Source organism: Papaver somniferum, chromosome 6 (genome assembly GCF_003573695.1).
Source record: "Papaver somniferum cultivar HN1 chromosome 6, ASM357369v1, whole genome shotgun sequence".
In the NCBI taxonomy this organism is placed as follows: Eukaryota; Viridiplantae; Streptophyta; class Magnoliopsida; order Ranunculales; family Papaveraceae; genus Papaver; species Papaver somniferum.
In genome coordinates, this window is record NC_039363.1 from 97,488,034 (window position 1) to 97,510,566 (window position 22,533).

The 22,533-nt window shown below is 36.9% G+C and overlaps 2 protein-coding genes across 2 annotated transcripts; one reads left to right on the forward strand and one right to left on the reverse strand.

Annotated features, from left to right (window-relative positions):
• The first annotated feature begins 788 nt into the window (after positions 1-788).
• Positions 789-2,169, forward strand: LOC113285941 (glutelin type-D 1-like). Its single transcript, XM_026534676.1, has one exon. It carries the CDS (start codon positions 938-940, stop codon positions 2,006-2,008), a length of 1,071 nt encoding a protein of 356 aa, XP_026390461.1. The 5' UTR covers positions 789-937; the 3' UTR covers positions 2,009-2,169.
• A 362-nt stretch (positions 2,170-2,531) lies between these two features.
• On the reverse strand, positions 2,532-21,791 carry LOC113288517 (calcium-transporting ATPase 3, endoplasmic reticulum-type-like). The gene is made up of 34 exons (XM_026537586.1): positions 21,532-21,791; positions 21,398-21,448; positions 21,274-21,307; positions 19,720-19,737; positions 19,277-19,413; positions 18,150-18,224; positions 17,568-17,613; positions 17,097-17,156; positions 16,885-16,965; positions 15,877-15,962; positions 15,647-15,748; positions 15,286-15,339; positions 14,574-14,675; positions 14,084-14,142; positions 13,592-13,736; positions 13,119-13,226; positions 12,513-12,665; positions 12,271-12,375; positions 11,364-11,560; positions 10,293-10,404; positions 9,737-9,835; positions 9,500-9,645; positions 9,317-9,374; positions 8,549-8,641; positions 7,225-7,275; positions 7,003-7,134; positions 5,785-5,886; positions 5,306-5,360; positions 4,443-4,528; positions 4,180-4,328; positions 3,473-3,578; positions 3,310-3,363; positions 3,082-3,130; positions 2,532-2,881 (listed from the first exon to the last, which is right to left on the reverse strand). Exons 1-34 carry the CDS (start codon positions 21,562-21,564, stop codon positions 2,814-2,816), a joined length of 3,006 nt encoding a protein of 1,001 aa, XP_026393371.1. The 5' UTR covers positions 21,565-21,791; the 3' UTR covers positions 2,532-2,813.
• Between the last annotated feature and the right edge of the window lie 742 nt (positions 21,792-22,533).

Below are 22,533 nucleotides of genomic sequence, written 5' to 3' on the forward strand. Positions count from 1 at the left end.
GATTCCATGAGTGTCAGTGTAAAGCACTCACGCATTATTTCCTTTTAATGGGCATAACATGTGGTTAGATGTTACAGGTGTTTCTCCTCTCACAGGTAAAGGTGTACATGCCTTTTCTCTAGGACAAGCGATTGCTAACGCTGTGGCCAAGAAGAATGCTAAATATCTCGAAAAGTGTTCTGCTCAATGTTTCGGCTTTGGTGTCCTTGCTTTCACCACCTTGGGGGAGTTGGGCAGTGACACGGTAGTTTTTTGAAAAGACTACGTAATTACATGGCCAGTCATGATGCGAATGTCAAGATAGGAGATTTTCTTTTCCATAAGTTAGGTGTCGTCGTTCAAAAAGGAAACGGAACTCAGCTTGTTACGAGACTCCCATTCAATTCTTGTAAACTCCTTTCTTTTGATGATGATTAATAAATTTCTTCTTCACTAAATAAAAAAAAAAATAAAAAATAAAAAAAATAATGGGCCTCACCGAATTGAGGCTCTGGGTAACAGCCTAGCTAGCCTAGTCCATAAGACGTCTCTGCATGATCAGCCGCGTTCAGGGACCGGTTTTGGTGATCAATTAGGCTAGGCAAAAGTGTCTTGCTAGGCTATGCCTTTTGGCCTTATCACCGCGAAGTCGGTGGTTTTTAATTCCGAAATTCTTGTTCTAAAACTCTTTTTTCCCAAATATACCAAAACTCTTTTCCTTATTGTTATCCAATTTCATTGCAATAGTCGGTTAATAATAGTAAAAACAGTTTTCTTTTCGGATTAAGTTGTTAATCCTAATCCTTATCTATGTATCTTTGTAAGCCTATAAATACATCACCAACCCATCTTTCCGTTCACAGTCTCACAAAGTCATATTATCTTTGTAATCCTTACCCTATTCTTCTTATTCTTTGATTTATTTATTTTTTGATATTATTATTCTTAGAGAGATATAATGGAGATTGATTTGACACCCAGATCATCAAAGTCTGTTTATGGAAGTGATGGTGGATCATATTTCTCATGGTCGCCATCTGATCTTCCGATGCTTAAAGAAGGTAACATTGGTGCTTCCAAGATTGCTCTTCAGAAGAATGGTTTAGCTATGCCTAGCTACTCTGATTCTGCCAAGGTTGCTTACGTTCTTCAAGGAAGTGGTACTGCTGGTATCATCCTTTATGAATCTGAAAAGGAGAAGGTGATTGCAGTCAAAGAGGGTGATGCAATTGCCCTACCCTTTGGAGTTGTCACATGGTGGTTCAACAAAGAGGATACTGAACTTGTTGTTCTCTTCATGGGCGATACCTCAAAGGGTCACAAAGCTGGTGAGTTCACCGAATTCGCTCTAACCGGTGCTAATGGTATTTTCACTGGATTTACTCCTGAATTTGTTGGTCGAGCTTGGGATTTGGAAGAAGACAAGGTTAAGGAGCTTGTTGGGAGCCAGAAGAGCAGCGGAATTATTAAGGTGAAAGATGGTTTCCAGATGCCTGAGCCTAGCGAGGCAGATAGAGAAGGCATGGCGTTGAACTGCTTGGAAGCACCTTTAGATGTTGATATTAAGAACGGCGGCCGTGTCGTTGTCTTGAATACCAAGAACTTGCCTTTGGTTGAACAGGTTGGACTGGGTGCTGATCTCGTCAGGATCGATGCAGGATCAATGTGCTCCCCAGGATTCTCTTGTGATTCAGCTTACCAGGTGACATACATTGTTAGGGGAAGTGGTCGTGCTCAGATTGTTGGTGTTGATGGCAAGCGTAAACTTGAATTAAGAGTCAAGGCTGGTGATTTGTTCATCGTTCCTAGGTTTTTCGTTGTCTCGAAGATTGCTGATGGGGAGGGCATGGATTGGTTTTCCATCATTACTACTCCAAACCCGATCTTCTGCCACTTGGCAGGAAGGACATCAGTCTGGAAGGCATTGAACCCACAGGTTCTCGAGGCGTCTTTCAATGTTTCACCTGAGGCTGAGAAGCATTTCCGTTCCAAGAGGCTTAATGCTGAAATCTTCTTCCCTGCACCCTAAGAAGTCCGACTCTTCATTCTTAGATATGAAGAAACATTACAGTATCGCTAATGATTCCTTCTTCAGTTTTTTTTAGTGTTTATATTTGAGTTTAAGTTTAATTTTTATCAGGTTTCTGTAGATGTTTCTCCTTTCCCTTTGAAAGTTTATTGGTTTGAGTATTTTCTGAACAAGGCGACCAGCTTTCTGTAATGGGTGCCATTATAGTACTGAAATCTTTGACGCCTATAAAAGACGCAAAACTGAAAACCATGAAAACTACGAGTCAATCTTGCTTTCGTCGACCTTTATCCAACATTTATCCATCTCTGGTTATCACACATAACAGTGATAGCCAGCAAAACAGCAAAGACCACAAAAAAAAAAAACAAACACAAACTGACCTTCAAACTGCTGCTTTACGACCTACTATATATCCTTTAAGTTAAGATTCAACCATTCAGGAGTGTAATCACCAAGGAGTTGCCCATTTAATACCACTGTTGCAAGAAAAATCTCCCCAATACGCCAGGCAATAGGGCAATGGACCAAAATCAAAATTTCTAATAACACATTGAACCAAAACTTCATATTGAATTTAAATATCAATTACATTAAGATCAAAACCAAATAAAATGATATTGATTTCACTATAACTGACACGAGAGACTGAAAGTTCACATCTGCAGCCAATACCAGGGTGACATAATGCGTATCCTAAAAGAAGGGGGAAAGTACTCCCCCCACCCAGTTTCCTAATTAAATTAATTTGTTTACAACAACATGAATCTATGTATAGTGTACCCAAAAATATGTCTGCAACCCTTTACTTGTCCCGAACTTCTCTTTTCGGAAGCAAGTCAGATCTCCTCCATCTAAGATTTAACCTTATACCTGCAACCATGAAGAAAAGAGACAACCAGACACATGCGGATATTCAGTAGGAAACCAAAAAAGATGATCACCGATATTTGTGCAGGCACATGGTTTTGGTTGGAGTAGATGTTTTACACAATACATGATCAGAATGTGTGATACAACACAGATTGTTGAAAACAATGCCTTGCAAAATCAAATACAATAGACAACATTACCTCGGGGATTTCTTGAGAAATACTTTAGCACCTCATCAATAAGTATAACCTACAGCAGAGAAAAATAAAATAGGACACAGCAATTTTAACATATATTCGAACATAAAACTGAAGTGGACAAAACAAAAGTAAAGCAACATTTTAGACATAAATGAAATCAAAACCCCACTTTGAAGCATCATAATCAAGAAATTGTGTGAAGCAAGAAATGAAGGAAAAGATACTAACAGGAAAAGAAAGATATAGAATGGCAGTCCAGTCACCCCATGATAATGGTTTCACCTGCTCGGCAGCGGTAACACAGTTATTTATAAACTCTCATATAGAAGAAAAAGATCTGGAAATAAGTAAGAACCCATTAACAAATAAAAGAGAGAGACGGATCACTTACAGAGAAAAGAACGGAAAGAGGTGGCACATACAAGATGAGTATGTGAAGGATCATGGTCAGAATAATTGATCCCACAAGCCACATATTACTCCAAGGAGGTATTACACTTGAAATACATAATAGTAACATCAATGAGTCAGTTATGCTGTAAAGCTTTGCATGATACAGGACTAGCCTTAACTAATCTATGAAACAATGGCACCCACTGAAGCCCTAGAAAGTACTTTTAGAATGGATAGAATACTAAAATTAATTTAATAACCACCATAGAAAGATATCTAATTCGCTTAGAACAAGTACTGTCATTGCAAAAATTACATTACAACACTTAGTATAGTGTCCAGTGATGATTCAAGTTAGTTCCACCTTATTTAGATGTAGTATAGTCTTTTCAGTGAAATGCTTATGCTTGTGCTTGTTATTGAGGGTTTTGACCTAAATTTAGGTAATTCGCGTAATTATAAGATGAAATTGATTTCTCCCTTCCTAGCTGAGTTACTGCATAATAATCAGAAACCTGAATATACGTGGAAAAGATACCCACGCATTCATTCAAGAGGTAGTAGTACTTCTTTGTTAGCAATGATCTAATGGTAGTACTTAAAAAAAATTAAGTAAATAAGATTTGCGAATGTTTTCAAGGAATTAGAGACAGAGAAACACCATGCAAGTAAAAGATGTAAAATTGCATATGATAAGGTGCTTACAGTAGAGATTGATTTTCGCTAAGGTTGTTCAAAGCATTGAACATTTCAACAACGACTAGTACAGTCATTGACACAGTAGATGCGTGGCGATCAGTAAATATATTGCATGAGTATGTCGTTTCCCTTGTTGAACAAGTATCAAAATTGACCTGAGATTGTAGTAGAAAGAACTAATAAGCGTCTCCACATGAACGAAATGGGAGTCTGGGGCCACTCTCCAAAAGAGCAGTCAAATAAAAAACTGATAATGGACAATAACTCACCAATTCATAGTAAGGGAGTCTGGGTCCACTCTCTGAATAAACAAACCACCAAATGAATCCAGCTACTGTCGCAAGGCCAACATAAGCTGAACAATGGGATAAATATTCATTTTAATATGGATCATAAGAAAAAAAAGGGCTTCAGTGATTAGATACGGATCGATATTCAAGTAAAAAACACAGTGAAGTACTTGTTATTGACAAAACAAAACCTAACTTGTGCATGACGGATGTGATGTGGCATGTCGAGCAGAGAGCTCAATTTAAAGTTCAACGTCAGCAAACAGCCAAACACAAATTATTTTTACTAGGAAACCACAAAACTGTCTATGGGATAATTAAGAATTAAATATCATCATACCATGTAGAATATAAATGGGATTTTTGTTTTCCTGAAAACATGAGAAATCCATTAATTGGGGGCTATTTGACTTGGCCCCTATCACGAATTTGCAATTCAGAGTTATCCCCATTTTTGTTTGCTATTAGGGTCTATCCGTTTTCGATACATGGCAAGAAAAATGATGACTAATCATGATCTATGTTAATCTTTTTCCAATTCAACCCCTCATTTTATTCGGTTATCTCAGACCCCATCGTTCTACACCTTAAGTGCTCCTATTTCTACACCCCATACTTCACATTTTAAAACACTTCATGTGCCTTTATTTTATATATGATTATCAAAGGGTAGCTAGCATAAACTCTGAAGGTCTTGCAATAAGCATTACAGGGTTATAGTGGACAGCAGGACAACAAGGTGACTTGTAACCAAGTCAGTCAAATTCAAATAAGTCTTAATAAGAAGATAAAAATCAGAAAGACCCAAATATCCAAGAAAATTGTGTCCGTAGTGTGCTTACCTCCAATTACCAGATAACGGAAAAATAACCACCCACTCACAACAGCTTCATTAACCTGCAGGTGAAATTGAATAATATTAAAGCTCGCAGTTGTAATTAAAATCCATACATGCTCTAAATGATACGGTAACAAAAACAGTGTTTAAATGTATTGAGCTCCATGAGGATGCTCTTGTTCTTTTCCTTCTATACAGAGTACAAAAGGCAGTCTAGTGGAAGAGATAAGAAGGCTATCACTATATTCTCCATCTCAGAAGTAGAAAACTTCAGAAAAATATAAGAAGAAAAAAAGACCAGAAAAAAAAATTAGAGCATTTATAAGGATTGAGTAGTTAATAAAGAACTTGATATAATCATCAACTTGCAAATCATTCCTAAACTAAAAACGTTCTAAAGATAGCTTATTATGCTCCTGCATCATATAATCACCAAAAAGAGCATAACTGGCAACTAATCATGACTTCAGGAAAAGTAAATACCTTGCGGGGTTTAGACTTCATCACATCTGAGTCTTGCTTATTGAAACCAATAGCAGTAGCAGGTAATCCGTCAGTAACCAGATTGACCCAAAGCAGTTGTACCTGGAATTAAAAATTAGAAGATAAACATACTGCAAGAAAAATTGGAAGATACACATACTGCAAGCCCACTCGTTTTCATTTGCCAACTTTAAAAGAGAGCAGTACACCATAACTGTGAAAAGCTCGATTATAAGATACATAATTCGAATAACAGCGTCTTCCAAGAACTTCAGGGCCATGGAATCACCTAGATAACTAGTATTTTAATCACATTTAAGAGAGGTTTTATAGGCCAGTGTTAAAACCCGTTTAAACTAGGAAGTTTGAAATTTGTCTACAGCTGTGTCACTGTGTAGTGTCAAAACTACCAGCAAGGGTCTGCTATATCCACAACAAAGAACAGAACTATCCAAGGAGTATAGGATGCTCCCGCAGAACACTCATTCCCAAAAATTTCCCAACATTTGCCTATTCCATAAAACTAAGAAAAATATCTTTTGACTATCTGTCATAACAAAAATTAAAATGGTACGAAATAGAGGTAAAAGAAACTAAATGAGACCACGTTTCAGTTTGGTCAATCTCAATTAAACAAGATATACTGGCAAGGGCTCAGAGAAGCAAACAAAGTTTTGAGGTGTAAACTACTGGACATGATATGCGGAAGGATGAGCCATAACATGCCTAGTGTTAGTCAATAAAATGTTTCGAACGTTAAACTACAGGACTGAGGGAGGTCTCTTTTCAAGCATTAAGCTGATGCTAATGCTTAAGATCTAAACTATCCAGCTTAAGGACTCCATGATACGCAAAATGTCTAGTTAAGGAAGTATTAACAGCAAACAAAATAAGAAATGTCTATACCCCATTCTAGAATTCCACGTGCACATAAATACGTAACATGCACAACCTCTCTTTTAATAAGGATCCTCTGATTCAGAGGTTATATTTCTAGCAACCAAATTCTCTCATACTGTAGTTAACATGGATCAGAATAATCACATCAATACATAGTTTGAAATATGAAACAAAGTGGCGAGAACTGCCACTACAATCTGATACTCATTGCGGACACATATGTTATTTCCTTTTAAATAACTAGCCAGGGGATTTACAAATCACCAACAAATCTGCTAAAAGCAATAACATAAAACAATGTCAAAGCAAAGGGCGTACCGGGACAAGGGTTTCTGGGATTCCAAGTACAGCAGCAACAAAAATACAAACTACTTCACCAATATTTGAAGAGATCATGTATCTAATGAACTGTTTTGTGTTGTTATATATGGCCCTTCCTTCTGCAACAGCCTGCACAGAACTACAACTGATTATGACTGTGATCGTGATAATTCAACCGAAATTGGAAAGTGAAAAGGAAATCAGCAAACAGCAATGTACCGCAACAACTGAAGCAAAATTGTCATCAGCCAACACCATATCTGAAGCACTCTGAAATTTGAAACAACATCACATGTGTTATTTCCAGACACAGTGTCTATAATTTTGTGGGAACCAAGAAATATCTCCATCCAAATCCAGGATACTGCACCATTCATTATTAAAACAGGTGTGTAATACAAAAGCAAAAATTACGCATATATCACATCGAGATGAGCATGATCCCAAAGCTAACTCCAAAAAGATGAACAAGTACACAACATTAGTAGAAGCAAAAAAGAACGGCCAACTTACATTATCTTTATTCTTACTTTTGATTTTTCTCAAGTGCTAACTGAAGTATGAGGCTACTTAAGATAAAAATATATGCCTGTCTAGCTTTGAAGGAAAAGAAATAGCCAGGGGTTGACCCACATTTCACAGATTTCTTGCATTCCTGACTGAGTTTAGCTTGCTGGATTGCTGCAATGCAACCTCAGTATGTATGTTTAGCAACGTCATGGAAATGCGTACACTACTGTATACATAAGCTAATGAGGGTGAAAAAATACCTCCCTACAAACCTGACCAGTCAAAATCCCAGTTTTCCTATTTTATAAGATATGGCTAAAAGAAAGAATTGGGGACTAACTAACTTACAACTACCTCTAACCCATTTCGGGTTCCCCTTGTCATAATACACGATTTAAGAAGCAAGGTTGTAATGGCTTGCCACAACTTTTAGTGATCCCTTTTTCCACTTCAATCCTCATTCAAAAAATCAACAAATGAATGTGATGGATAACTCATCCAAAACAAGGTAGTCTTAGGTTTTTGTAAAAAGAAGTACCTAGTTGACTAATTAACAGGGCCAAATTTATGGGACAGAAAATGGGACACTTAAATGGGATGGAGGTGGTATTTATCTCAGTTAACAGATTTGTTTGAACACATACTGCAGCATAGTTCGAATCATCTATATTACTTGATCAGCATTCTTTAATTGAAGTTAATGTATCGAGTAAATAACTTGACTTAAAAGTAAACTAATCAATCTTGGACAACCAACGCAGTTTAAATGCTGATATACAATTCAGTTAACAACCAATATAACGCGGAGGTCAGCCATAACAGTAACAAACCCTTGGTTAGTTCAAAAACAATAATGTAAAAAATAATTGGCACTCGAACACCTTTTCATTTTTAATTAGACAATGTGGTAACGAAGAAAAAGGGCCTCACCCACCCGTATATAGTAAGAAAGTAAATGAAGCTTTTTACCACTCCACGTTCCAAAACAGATTTGCAAGAAAATAAAATAGAAAAGGGAATTAACAGGCAATACCTTTGCAACAGCTGTTCCTGATCCCATGGCAATCCCAATGTCTGCCTTTTTCAGTGCAGGCGCATCGTTGACACCATCACCGGTCATTGCAACCTTGAAGCACAAATATACAAATGTGAAGAAAAATAAAGGCACATATAGTTAAGCAAGACTACTTCATCACATAAAGTAGCAAGAATGTAACGGCTTCAGTATTGCAATGCATTGTACATAGTCATGCATACCAGACACAAGCAGAGATAATGATGTGAATGGGTTCAGTGTTCAGGTGAAGGAGGCGTGATGATGCCATCATGAACATGGATGGAATTAAAATATGGCTTGGGTTGGATATTATCACCACAAAAGTTCGAGATTTCCTATTGTATAGGTAGCTGTAACCGACTTAGGTACATAAGAAGGTGAAGTTGTCTAAGTTGGTTGATGTGTTTGCATTCCTCATAGTTAACGACGGATCGAGACTTATGAGCTAGATTATTCTACATGGGCTATCAGGGAATTATAAATGGAAAAAAAAAAAAATCTTGGTTATATAGAAGGATCTTTTCAACCTATCCCTGGTGACTGAAGCAGCTTCCCAATTGTTTTGGGTGCCTCAACTCCAATTTCTGCCCCTCGACAAAAATTCCAAGTCTCATGACCATGATCTCCAATTCCATGTGGAAACTTGCATATGAGACCTAGTTTTTTATTTCTAAAGAAAAAGTAACGGGACCTTGTATAAACTGTTCCATCGTAGTTATTCTCAGGCAGAAGTAGAAAACTTACCACTTCACTTTGGTGCTGCAGGGCTTCAACGAGCATCTTTTTATGAGATGGTTCAACCCTATAAATTTGAGGGGTATATCACATTAAAACACAAGAAGTGTAAACATAAAAATGGAATAATATCCTTAACAAATTGGCACAATAACACAAGAAAATGTTTGAAACAAAAGTCAAAGAGAATACCTGGTAAATAACACCATGCGTTGTAATGCCATCGTTTTCTGTAGGGCTGGGAGGTCTTCAAATTCGGAAGCAGTATATGAACGGGAAGCAAAATCGTCCAAGTGGTCAAAAGCCCCTATTTGGCGGCACAAAGATTCTGCAGTGGACTGCAATTATCATCACATAAGGAATCAGAATATGTGAGAACAGATCCAAGAAAAACAAAGAGGAGGTATGAGGATACTGATCTTTCCATACCTTGTTGTCCCCAGTAACAACAATAACACGTATACCAGCAGTTATACATGAAAGCATTGCATTTCTTACTTCATCCCTTGGTGGATCAAGCATTCCAACCTTACAAGAAAAAATGGGCAAGATTTCAGTGTAGCACATGTCAAACTCAGGACAAAGTAACGATGGTAAAATATATATCCTGAAGTGCTTAAAGAAAATTGGTTATGACATCATTCGAAACCCTAAAACATACACACTAAGCTAAATAAGTAATAGTGAAATATGCAAATGGTCCTTGTATAACAGTGACTGATAATACAACTTAAAGACAGAAAGTCGCCTGACTAACTTGGGTTCTTCATGGACTTATGATTCATCTTATATAATAGAGGAGAAGCATACAGTGAGAAGATCCAAAATGTGTGCCGGGTTCTGACATTCTTGATTACTTGAGCAATGTTTAATTAAACAAAATAAAAAAAGAAACATTGCATGCAAGTCAAATGAAGAATCTTATCTGGAATATGAAAAATCCTAACTTTCACAGGATGATGAGCCTTCATCAAATATCACCTACCAATCCAATGAATGTAAGGTCCTTCTCATCATCAAATGAGAGAGTCTGCTGGCCAACTGGCATCCTTTTCATAGCTAAAGCCAAACATCTGAGAGTCTCTTTCCCTGCAAAACTGACCAGATTATATACTTAAAATTAGCTAGCAGGAAAACAGGGCTCTGATTTATGTAAGAGGACCATATATAGACAAAATAAGCCAGAAACATGTAGGTGCATGGACATGCACACTTGTCAAAGTGTAAAAAAGATGTTGAAGGCAGCATAGGGAGAAGCTAGGATTTTGTAGGCTTGTAGATAGTGATCCTTCATGCAAAAACCAGCTTTTTCAGAATCCAGATATTATATGACAAGAAGTCCTGCAAATAGTGCCGTATCCTAGGGAATTGCACAAACTTACGAATTTAACAACATAGAAATCATCATGTAGTTTCAATTAGCAATGGTCAGCTGGCCAGGAGACTAATTTTCATACTTGAGATCTGTGGTTCAAGTGCCCACGCTGACTGTTCCCAAGAAAAAAAAAAAAAAAACGGTGCAGAAGCGGTAGTTTATAGTTTTTGATCGAAAGTCCAACCTCTACTGGATGAAGGGAACAAATAAAGGCAACAACTCATGAATTCTTTTGAAAGAAAATAAAAAGGGGAAATTGAACGGAAGGATCACAGAAATGCATGAATACCCCGTGATAATTTCAGTTTTAATTCGCATAATAAATAAACTATATTGCCCAAAAGGCTGAAGATAATGTACCATCTCTACATTCCAAGACAAGCATAAAAGTTAAAACTAATGTTTCAAACAATACGAGCATAAGGGTATCTAAGCATTATCCTACATTTGAATACAAGCAAAAAGGTTAAAAAGCTAATGTATCTTTGCAGTGATATGAGCATGAGGGTATCAATGTATTATTTCAGTGTGAGTAATAATACATGAGCAGCCTGCACAAATCTGTACAAGTCCTCACCAAATGAAATGCATTACAATCAGACTCATGCACATCATAGCATGAAAAACATAAGATTCATTAGAACATGGATGTCAAACAAAATCACAGGAAAGGAAGACAACCTTTTAAACCTAGCTTCCAATTCAGCTTGCATATCTGAAGTTAATGGAGCTATAGAACCGTCGTCATTGCACAGAATACTTGTGCACCTTAAAATTATACTTTCAGGGGCACCTTTTGAAAATAAAATACCCTGTTGCTTTAGACTGCATAGGGCACTCATCATTTTACGATCACGGGAAAAATCTAAAACAGAAACCTGCATAAGAGTAAGTTACACTCATGATCAAAGAACAAAATAATGTTCTGAAAAAAACAAAATGAGCTCCCTACTTGTTGTGATACACCTAGAAACAAACAGCTTATAACGTGTATGTAATACACATGACATCATCTAACTTCATAACCTTTTACTGTTTCCTGGCTCTACTTTAGCATTATGATTGAAAAAGCCAGATAAATTTAGTAATTACTACCTTTCTCCATCAAAGTAAAAAATAAAAAATAAACATGGGTGGGGGTGGGGGTGGGGGTTATACTGCCCGCTTTGAGCCATTGACTCATCGGAAGCATGACCAAGATGGGAAAAAAGACCTTCCTAAAACATTTCCTCCTTTTTATATTTTTTTAATTTTCGGCTCACTTGCATTGGGATTTGGGAGCACTCGCAACCTCGGGAGTCGCGGCACTATAAAGAGTCTAAATAGCAGACACTTAAAAGACCTGACTTCTGAAAACTCGGGAGGAACATTCAAAATGATAGCCATATATCAAAACCACTGCTTCATAGATCGGCGATTGCATGATACAAATTAACCAGAAGATAACTGAACAACTCTTTGTAAAGGAGGGAGCTAAAATTTCACAAATTCACTATACAAAGCGAAATCTGAATATGTAATTATCTTTTTCATTTAAACATACTACTAGCGAAATAGAAAATAAGATCTAGAGAAGTGAAATCCTCACCTTTTTAAATTCATTCTCCCAGTAATGGTTACAGTAAGATGCGCGTTCATGGTTACTCAGCATACTGAGGGCTGAGGGCATAGAATCAAAACCAGGAATACCAATCTGATGAACAATAATTAAAAGAACTGCTGAGCTTACTGAATGTAATACTTCCATTTACCAAAGTTTAAGCAGAAGCCTAAACTAGATCTGCAGAATCAGAACCCAAGTATATCATATACGTAAGGAATCATATAAACCTTTTCAGCTAGCACACGAAGGGCCACTTCAGTTGACTCGCCAATTTTTTCATACTTTGCCTTGTCCGGGTTGTATTGTAAGGTTGACTCGTTGCAAAGGGCTGAACACATTGCGATGTGAAGAAGGCAGGGGGATTGGGATGGAAAATCAAGCTGTATTCGACCAGCAAAAAATTTAAGCATACATTGCAAAGTTAGATGACCCAAAAATATAGATATCAACAGATGCAAGGTTAAAAAACACCAATACAAGCTTAAAAGGTCAAAAACAAAAGGAAAAGCCATGAAAATTAAGGAAAATTAAGTGTCTCGAGCAGAATAATTAAACTAATTAAAGTCCCTTTACATAGAGTACCTTAACACCCTAGAATATTTTATGTTATACATCATTTAAGATGGTGAATTGACATTGTAATACAGGCAGACGAAATAACACTATGAAATATGTAGACTACCCTAGAGAAGTAACTTGAACAAGCATGCATCTCTATTTACCCATAAAGACAGCTTTCCTTAATAGTGAACTTAGTGACAAAGTCCTATGCTAGTTCAACATATCACACACATATGAGAAACTGATCAACTAAGACAAGAGGAAAAGAATACCTGCGTCCCGGCATTGTCAGAAATTACACCTTCTGGAGCATAAGTTGACCCGCTAACACAATATTCGGCAGTAATGGGACCATGGCGGACTGAATGGGCAACACAAATCTGTGTAGCAATAAGTACACACATGGTTAGTCATGCCAGATTAAATACTTTCTTTCAGAAGGAAGCATGCATATCAATACATGAGATCCTAAGCTATAAAAAAAAATTGTCAAACAAAAAATAATATTACTAAAACAGCTCCTGGCGGAAGATTCAGTCAAGCAAAGAGAAAAAGAACAGTCACTTTTATAAATATTAGGGGGCATTAAAGATGTACATAGCTAATTATGTTAGTATGAATACATTTAGGGAAATAAACTTAATGCATTTGAGAAAGGAAGGGGATCAAGTCAACTGAATAGTTCTCAATTACAAAAACAACAACTAAAATATACAGAATCCAGATTTTAGAAATTTCTTATCACCTTTGATACAGACATCATGTTGGTTGTTAGAGTCCCAGTCTTGTCACTGCAGATCACTGTTGTGCATCCTAAGGTCTCTACCGAAGGTAAAGACCTTACAATAGCGTTCAACCGCGCCATCCTTTTTGTGCCAAGAGACAAACACCTAGAAATAGAACGGGGTAAAAGATTAAGCGCGCTACTAGAATGTATAGCAAAGGAATTAAGCTGTCACACGGACTTGAGTCACTTGAAAAACATACCAGACTAAGCACAAACAGAAAGCTCTAATAGAATAAGTAAGGGGGTAATCAATGATAACGCAACATAGTAAAACCAAATATGGTTTATAATGATATATTATCAGCTAACAATATCATTAACAGAATAAACCATAACTGAAAAATATGATCATCTTTGTAAGCATCGAAGAAGCGAATGCAGAAACACTAGCTACTGATTTACGAGGAAGTGCTCACAAACAATAGTATGAAAATTAGTTAAAGCACTCACGTTGTAACGACAGCTGGAAGACCTTCTGGAATTGCTGCAACAGCAAGAGCAACGGCAATCTACAGAGACATGACATAATCAAGCAACTTCAACGAAAAATAAACATATTAACAGAGGTCAAGTAGGACCAGTATAAACAATCCTCTTGGTTAATAAACACAACAACATTTATCAACAGAAAGTATACTAGACAAAACAATGTATTTATGGGGAGAATAAAGACTGGTAGGGGAAAAAACACTTAGTGGTAGTATCAACAATCAGAAAATCATGACAAGCTATTTCTCAGGGCATGCAGATATCAGCCTCGAAAGCTTACACAGTTAAAAAAAAAAAGGTTAAAGGCGGAAGGATTGAAACCTTCAACAGGATATGGATAATAATTAAAAGTAAGAGTGAAGTGCTCTGCTTCATCCACTAGCTTTATATCTCCATAGGTTAAAATGAAGGTAGATAAACAGAACTTATGGATTTTTCCCTCGAGGAATACCTTAAAGTAATGAATTGCACCTCGGAGGAAACCACCATGAGCAGGATCACGAAAATGTCCAATGTTTACAATCCATACCAGGACACAAATTCCTGCAATAACCTGGATATGAAAGGTGAGCTCATACATACTGAAGATACATAAATGGCTAGAGAAACACAAATAAAAATATCTTAAATAATGCAAATGATGCAATAGATTACATCAGAGCAAAGATCTGGCAAAGCATTCTGGGCACTTATTAGCACTCTTGGATGTATCACTAGGTAGCCCCAAATCTGATCAACCTTTTTCCCGTGGTAGAAAAGAGAAAATAGATTGTTTGGCATGGTCAAAATATCTTCGAACTTTTCGACCACTAAACATAACCTTAATCCTCTGAACATACCTTAAATAATTCCCTAAGCTCTAGAAGCTTCTTCCAAATTGCAGTAACTGCTTTAAAAATTAAACCTAGCTCTGTCTTTTGCAACCACTACAAATAGATTGGTTCAGTTCACAAGCTTCCACCTACATGCTAGCACAGTACCAATAAGTAAATGTGGTATGGATAGTACAACATCGCCTTTTTCTTCCTTTAATAAGTAAATGTGGATCTTACTTTTTTCGTCGGAAGAAGTGTATAAAGATGGATAGGCATGCAATTCAAACCTAACTACTGGATCTGCATGAAGAAATTAAAAGAACATGAAGGCAGACAACTGGGAATCACCTTGGCCAAAAAAGTACCAAATTCATCGAGCTTCTTTTTTAATGGAGTTGCTGCCTGCAACAAAGAACATATAACCCTAACGTCATTTTAAATGAGAAGAAATGCATGCAATATGTAAATGTACAAGCTGAGAGTAAGAAACAAAGATTAAACTGTTGAGGCAGAGACTGGATTTGACAAATCCTTTCAAATGATGCTGAAATACGACAATCCTAATGCCGGAAACAAATACGGATGTACAAATATTACTAACTAGATCTTCAATCTTTATCACTTATATAAAAAAACAGAAAACATTAGAAGGAGGAAACAGGAAATCGAAACAAAGAAGGCCTTGGGGAATAGAAACAGGCATGCTCACATCTTCTGTCTTTAACATTGCATCGCGTATGCCACCCATCGCGGTGTTGGAGCCAACACCAACCACAACAGCTTTTGCTCTCCCAGAGACCACTATTGTACCCTGAAGTCAACCTAAGTTAGAACATATGTGTTGGTGACTAATTACTATTGTCAGTTGAAAGATGTATGTGCTACAGCAAACAATAATCGCATTTCTCGGCACAATGCAATTTGCTCTTTAATACTTACTGAGAAAAGAATGCTTTTCTTATCTTGGTACACTGCTTTTGTAGCCACGGTTGATTCAAGATCTTTAGCCACAGAGCAGCTCTCACCTGTCATCATATGGCAATGTCAGTAAGAGAATATGAATACCATCAGATGATGCACTCAGCATCGTCAACCAATAATACATCAGTAAGAAAAAAAATTGGAGACAGAACTAACGAACAGCGATGCTGGGGTAGCAAGCAGCCATAGGATGCATCCATGAACAGATATTCCCAACTTTCACAAACCAGAATGCACATGTACACCCATTCACCATTACAAGTGTGTAACATGAAACCTTTGCAACTCGTAGTTGAATAGCAAGCTGTCAACCAGTTCAATTGGTCTCGGAGAGCTTTTTGTCAACTGCTGAGGTCAAGGGTGATTGATTCATTAAATATTATTCGTTTGGGTTTATAGTAGGACTGGTAATATCTTAATCATGAATCACACCATGCAAGGTGAGAGTCTTGAATATCTCAAGAATTTGTTTCGGATTCCTTATATAAGCCATCATGATAAGTTTTTTGTCCCAGTAGCTAAACCTTAGCAGTTCTTAGATGTTGTTTCTTTCCTTAAAAACCGTAGTGTACATCCCAGTTTGATGAAACCCAGATCAACCAAGCCAAAATTTTCTTGCCAAAAATAAATACAAATATACATGTACTTGTACTTGAATTCTTACAAGCATTCCACAGCTGTGGCAGTATTGTACTAAGTCAATAGTCAGTGCTGACTTATGACATGTCTCGTAAACTTTTTTTTGTTCTGTTTTGATGTTCCTTGTCTTGAAAATTTAATATTTGTAGTCAGTAGTTTAAACTAACATAAGTTGAGACCGGTTAGCAGGTAACAAAACTCTCACCATCGAAATTTGAACAGCATTAGCAATGAGCAGTATATTCTATTACTCTATAATCAGAATATAAGTCAGGTATCAATGATAAGTAAAAGCCAGCTATTCAAAAACAGAAATGTATCACATACCAGTAAGGATTGCCTGATCGACACGGAGTTGATTGCTTAGCATTTCAATCATTCTCATGTCTGCAGGAACTTTGCATCCAACTATTGACCGAAGATAAAAATAGCAAAACTCAATATAGTCAATATAAAATGCGGCAACAGAAAAAGAATAAACCAGAGTGTCAGTAAAATACTAAAATATAATTTTCCTCTCAGTTTAGTCATTGACATACCACTAATTTCAACTATATCGCCTGGGACAAGATCTGTTGCAGGTAGGATTGAGAAGCAACCTGCAGGTATTTGAAACAATATGAGTACTGAAACATATCATACCATTTGTAGACCTAAGAGCAATTACTTATACATAAAATGAGGGGTATTGCACCCATACATGAAGAAGGATGAAGCCTGAATGTTCCGTGATCAAGAACCCCTCCTCATGAAGATTTTCATATAAAAGAAACAGCTAATTCAAATAATTCCAAAACCCCTTTAGCTATCAGTAAACTTGTATATTTTTAACTGAGCTCTAATACGTACAGCCTTCCACCTTCAATCCCTATAAATAAGGTGAAGGTAGATGGCGGGGAGTTCAAGTGGGATACGTCATATGCAGTTGACCCATGTATGTTTCACATATAAAGGAAAACAAAATCTTCGTTGCCATGTTAAAGCCAGAATGAGATGTTCTGAATGCTTACCATTTCGTAGGACCGTTGCAACATCAGCTTGGTATGCTCGAAGCTCCTGCAATGGGGATAAACACACTAAGCTACACAAAGCGCAGGCTAAAAGAAAGGGTTTTTAGGACCTACAAGATTTTTTTTTTTTTTAAAAAAGGAGAAACAGAAAATAACAAAATACCACACTTTCTGAAAACAGCATGTTTTCTCTGCTGCCTTAACGGAATAAGACAGTAATGCTAACTTACCGCATCAAAGAACAAAAGATGGACACTATAACATTTCTGCATAAGAAATCTTAGCGTCTTATCTATATCAGTAACTTTGCATCCAAGGTCCCCACAAGGAAAAGAGAGCTCTTGGAGTTGAGTGAGGAGCAAAGAATCTATTGTAAATCCCGCTTTTTACTCTCTCTCTTTTTTTCTTTGGAAAGGGCAAACTTAAAGTCATAATCATGTATAATCATCTAACATTTAGAGATGATTATTAACTAGACTTACGTCCGCAGGTTAGGTAAGATGCTCTGTAAAAGAACAGCATGACAAGGAAGTATTACAGTTGTACAGATTATTGGTCTTATATGTCGACTGAAGGATGTACCTCAAGAGCTTTTTCAGCATTTGTCTCCGTAATCACACCAACTGCTGCATTTGCAGCCAATATCAGCAAGATGACCTGTTCATGTGCCAAAACCGAAGTAAGAGACGGATGGACCATCTTTAGAAATACAAAACATAACCCCGTCACTTTACCAAAGTCTAAAAAGATTAAAAAAGACTTGAATAAAATCAAGACTGAACCAGCACAATATGCAGTTCCTTTAAGATATATAACTTCGCGATCAAGTCAACAGAACCATTAGGTACACTATATCGCATACACTGCACGTCAAACAAAGCCCTATATACCAGCGGAAGGATCAATATCCACAACATCCTAGGGACATAAACTATGGTACACGACCAACAAAGCCCATAGCCTACTCTACGCATTACCTACTTCAAATGAGGTAACTCGACTTCTATGAGTCAAGCTCATTGTTTAATTACATTTGATGCACACTGATTATCTCACTCTTTCAACACATTTGGGTTTCTCTACCACTGATGTTTTCATATCTCAAGTTTCTGGGACTATAAGTTCGCTCCACTAATTAACAGACTTCATGAAACTGCTGGACCTTTCCTCCAATCCAAAGAAGATACCTTATCAAAAAGATTCACTAAATGATCAATTTTTGCCTCTGCACTTTTGTTCCATGCTCTAACCTTTCAAGCCCATCATCTTCCGGTAACCCACTATCACTAAATACTGGAAATTAACCAATTCCATCAATTCATGCCCACTAAACAGTCCTCCACACAGACACCACTACCACCAGCCACCCTATCCAGGTCAAGGTGACTTATACTCCACATATAAACAAGACATGGATGAAACTGGAGCAAGAAAAGTTATCATTCTTGGACTCCTATAAGATAACACCAAACCCCAAACCCATTTGTAAAACAGTCTGTCTGACCACATAAGTTTTCCAGTGAAGCGGCTACTCATAATCAGGCAGGGTAGTACTAGTGATAAAAAGGTTTCCAGACTAGCTCACACAGCTTCTCAAATGCAAAGGTGCACGTAAGAAAAGAAAATAAGTGATGGTAGAGTTTTTGAACAGAGAAAAGAGGGGAAGCAGACTTGCAGACAAGAGATAGATACGAGTTTCTAAATCTTACAGAAGGTTCCAGAAATGCTGTTAGGCCAGTCTCTCCATCAACCAAAGCCAGAATGAATGAAACAATAGCAGCAGCGATCAGTATTTTAACAAGCAAATCATCAAACTGCTTCAAGACCAACTTCCAAAATGGAGTACCTGAATAATAAACAGGCAAAGACAAGCGACACAGTGAGATAGTTTCCAAAAATCCAAAAAGAAGACAAAGGCAAGAGTACGTGCACCACATGCACATTTGGCCAAATGAAGCGGCTTACTATGATTCAAGATCTGTATTTTGTTAAGATGGCTTATATAGAAGATGTCCACAGATTGTGAAAGCTACATATTGAATGAATGGTAGGGGGTGGAGGTAGAGATATAGTTTGTGAATGGAGTGGTGATAAAATATACAAAAATAAGGAACATAGCAATTGGAAAAGCAGGAACATTGTGAATACTTACTTTCCTCTTGAGGCAGTACTGCTTGTAGGGAAGCATGCAAAGAGAGAAAAGAAAAGGTATTAGATTTGCAGTTCAAATATTATATTATGAATAGAAGATTAATGTGATTTAATTGCTGAATCTTGAATTAGAAACTAACTGCTGCTGATTCATGGAAACTAAAGCATAATTTTGACAATTTAAGACAGGTTTCTGAAAACATAAGATTATGGTACTAAATAAATGCATCCCTGTACTTGATTTAGATGTCCAATCAATTGCCTAACCACACCCTTTTCGGAATCTCTTATGTAACATTATTGGATCTAGTAATTTGTCTCATTGGCATTTTGGTTTTTCTTTTCTTCTTTGTTCGTGATCCCAACTTTACCTTTAGTGAATGTAGAGTGATATAGATCATATGACATCTCCACCAGTGCGGGACTTCGATCATGAAACTTCCATTTGCAATTTTTCCAATGCAGTTTAACAAATCAGATAATGGAGACAAGTATACTTCAACTGAATGCCAGATCTGGTCTCTGGAGATATTAATGAAAGCTAAAAACATGAACAACATATGCAGAAAATCTCTAAGCGTCGGTTTTAATGTCTGATACACTTAAACCCTCTAAAAGGACAGTTCAGGTAGAACCATACATAACGATGAGAACTACGCTGGACTATACTTATTTGTAACTTGTTTGTAGAAGTCTGAACACTAACTTACCAGAGACACTTACAACCAGCTAATCACCTACCCTGCACCCACAGTTTGTAGAAGTCCGAATACAAAGTTACCAGAGCCACTTACGACCAGCTAATCACCTACCCTGGACCCATACTACATATAACCAATATTAACATTGAGCCTCGCAGAACATCTTAATAGAAAACATATGGTCACTGATCTCCTTTACGGCATAAGACGACAAACACACTACTGAAAATGCAGTTATTAGTGCCATTTCCTAAGGTGCGTCTGACCAGATCCAATGTGACATACTTGCTAATCTGCTCTACCGCCAAGTTCCATCACGGGGTGAAGCTTAATGTACAAACTACATATAGGTCAATAATTCTCCCCCATCCCATAAATTCCTCCAGTTTAGCTACCTAATTCCTGATATTTACGTCGCCATAAATAAATATACCTTAAGCTATCCATATCCAGAACACACTATTCCATTTAAATCCACTTTCAACCTAGCTATACCTTCAGCTATCCATATGGATGCAGGGGCATACCCATCACATATCCACAGCACAATAGTCCGCTTAAATCCTAGTTGGCTAGTTCTAAATAGTTTGGAGTTCATAAGACATTCGAAAAATGTTATGTTTAGGAATCACTAGGAAATGCAATTAACCACTAGCACTGTACAAAAAATAAGCTAAACAGGTATTCCATGGCTGTTAAATTTAGTCTCATTTCGTGCCTACTGATTGTGTCAGCATCCCTATACTTGCTAACTGTACATTCACTAACTACGTTTAATTTGCGAACTGACTCAAAAAAATAAAACCAATATTCATGTATGAAATAAGAAAACAATTATAAGTTCTTGACCTTACCGTTACTTCCATAAATTCTAGCATTCTCCTTCACCTACATTGACAACAAAAAGAAAACCTACAGTGAGACCTAAATATTGTATCAAACACAAAGAAAACCTATATTAAGATCACAAAACTATACCTGAGAATCAGTGAGACCTTTACTCGGATCAACTCCAAAGAATTCCAAAACCTACATTTTCAGTACAAAAAAACTCAGTGATCCAGGATTAAGAATTAGATTGATTGAGCTAAAACTGAAACAAGATCTACTACCTCTGGAACGGATCTGGCAAATGCATCCTCCATTGGGAGGAAATTTTCTTTGGGATTCGAATAATTAGTAAATTGAGAGATAGGTTTAATTGGAGTAAAATTTTGAGAGTGAAAATCAAATGATCTACTGATAATCTTAAATAAAATATAATTATGGAGCGTTAGAAAGGGTTTATTTCTTCGCTTCAAGTTCCATTTTAAGAGAAAGGAGTTTTCATTGACGAATTAACGTCCGTTTAGGGTAATGAAATGTAAAGAGGAAAATAGGAGTTTAGGGCGCACGCTATGCGTGACAAGGTCGAGTCATAGGATGGGATCGCGGCATTTTTACTTGAGCTGCATAATAGCGTGAATGGGAAAAAGTAGAGGCCAATGTTTAGCGTAGGGCTGAACATGGTTTCGGTTTTCCGCTGGAACCGGACCAAACCAGAACAATTAGGAAGAAACCAAACCGAACCATTTACTAATGGATTGGTTACGGTGTAGAAAATGGGAAACCGATAGTGTTGGTTTTGGTTTGGTTTGACCTCTAAAACCGAACCAAAAATCATTGGAAAACCGATTAATTTTTAAATTTAGTTTCTACCGTCGATTTACAAGTATTAGATTCTACCCATTTATTTAGAGGATAAATAGAAACCCTAAATCTAATATTTCATTATGATACTCTCCCTTTTTCTCTTTCTCCTTCTCTCAGTCGCCTCCCTTCTCCACCCCCAACTACAGCTGCTGCTACTCGACTTTTTACTTCCCGTCTTCCTTCTTTTTTATTTGTCAATAACTAAATTAAGATATATTATATATCTTCTTTTGATCTCTAAAATTAGAGTAAGCTTTAACTATTCTTGATTTTTTTTTTGTCTGTAAATTTGTGTAAACCAATATTATCGGCAACTACGATTTTTTATCTGTAATTTGTGTATTTTTTTTTTTTTTGGTTTGACATAATTATTGGTTAAAAAAAAACCATTGGGACAAACCGAAACCAACTGGAACCATTTG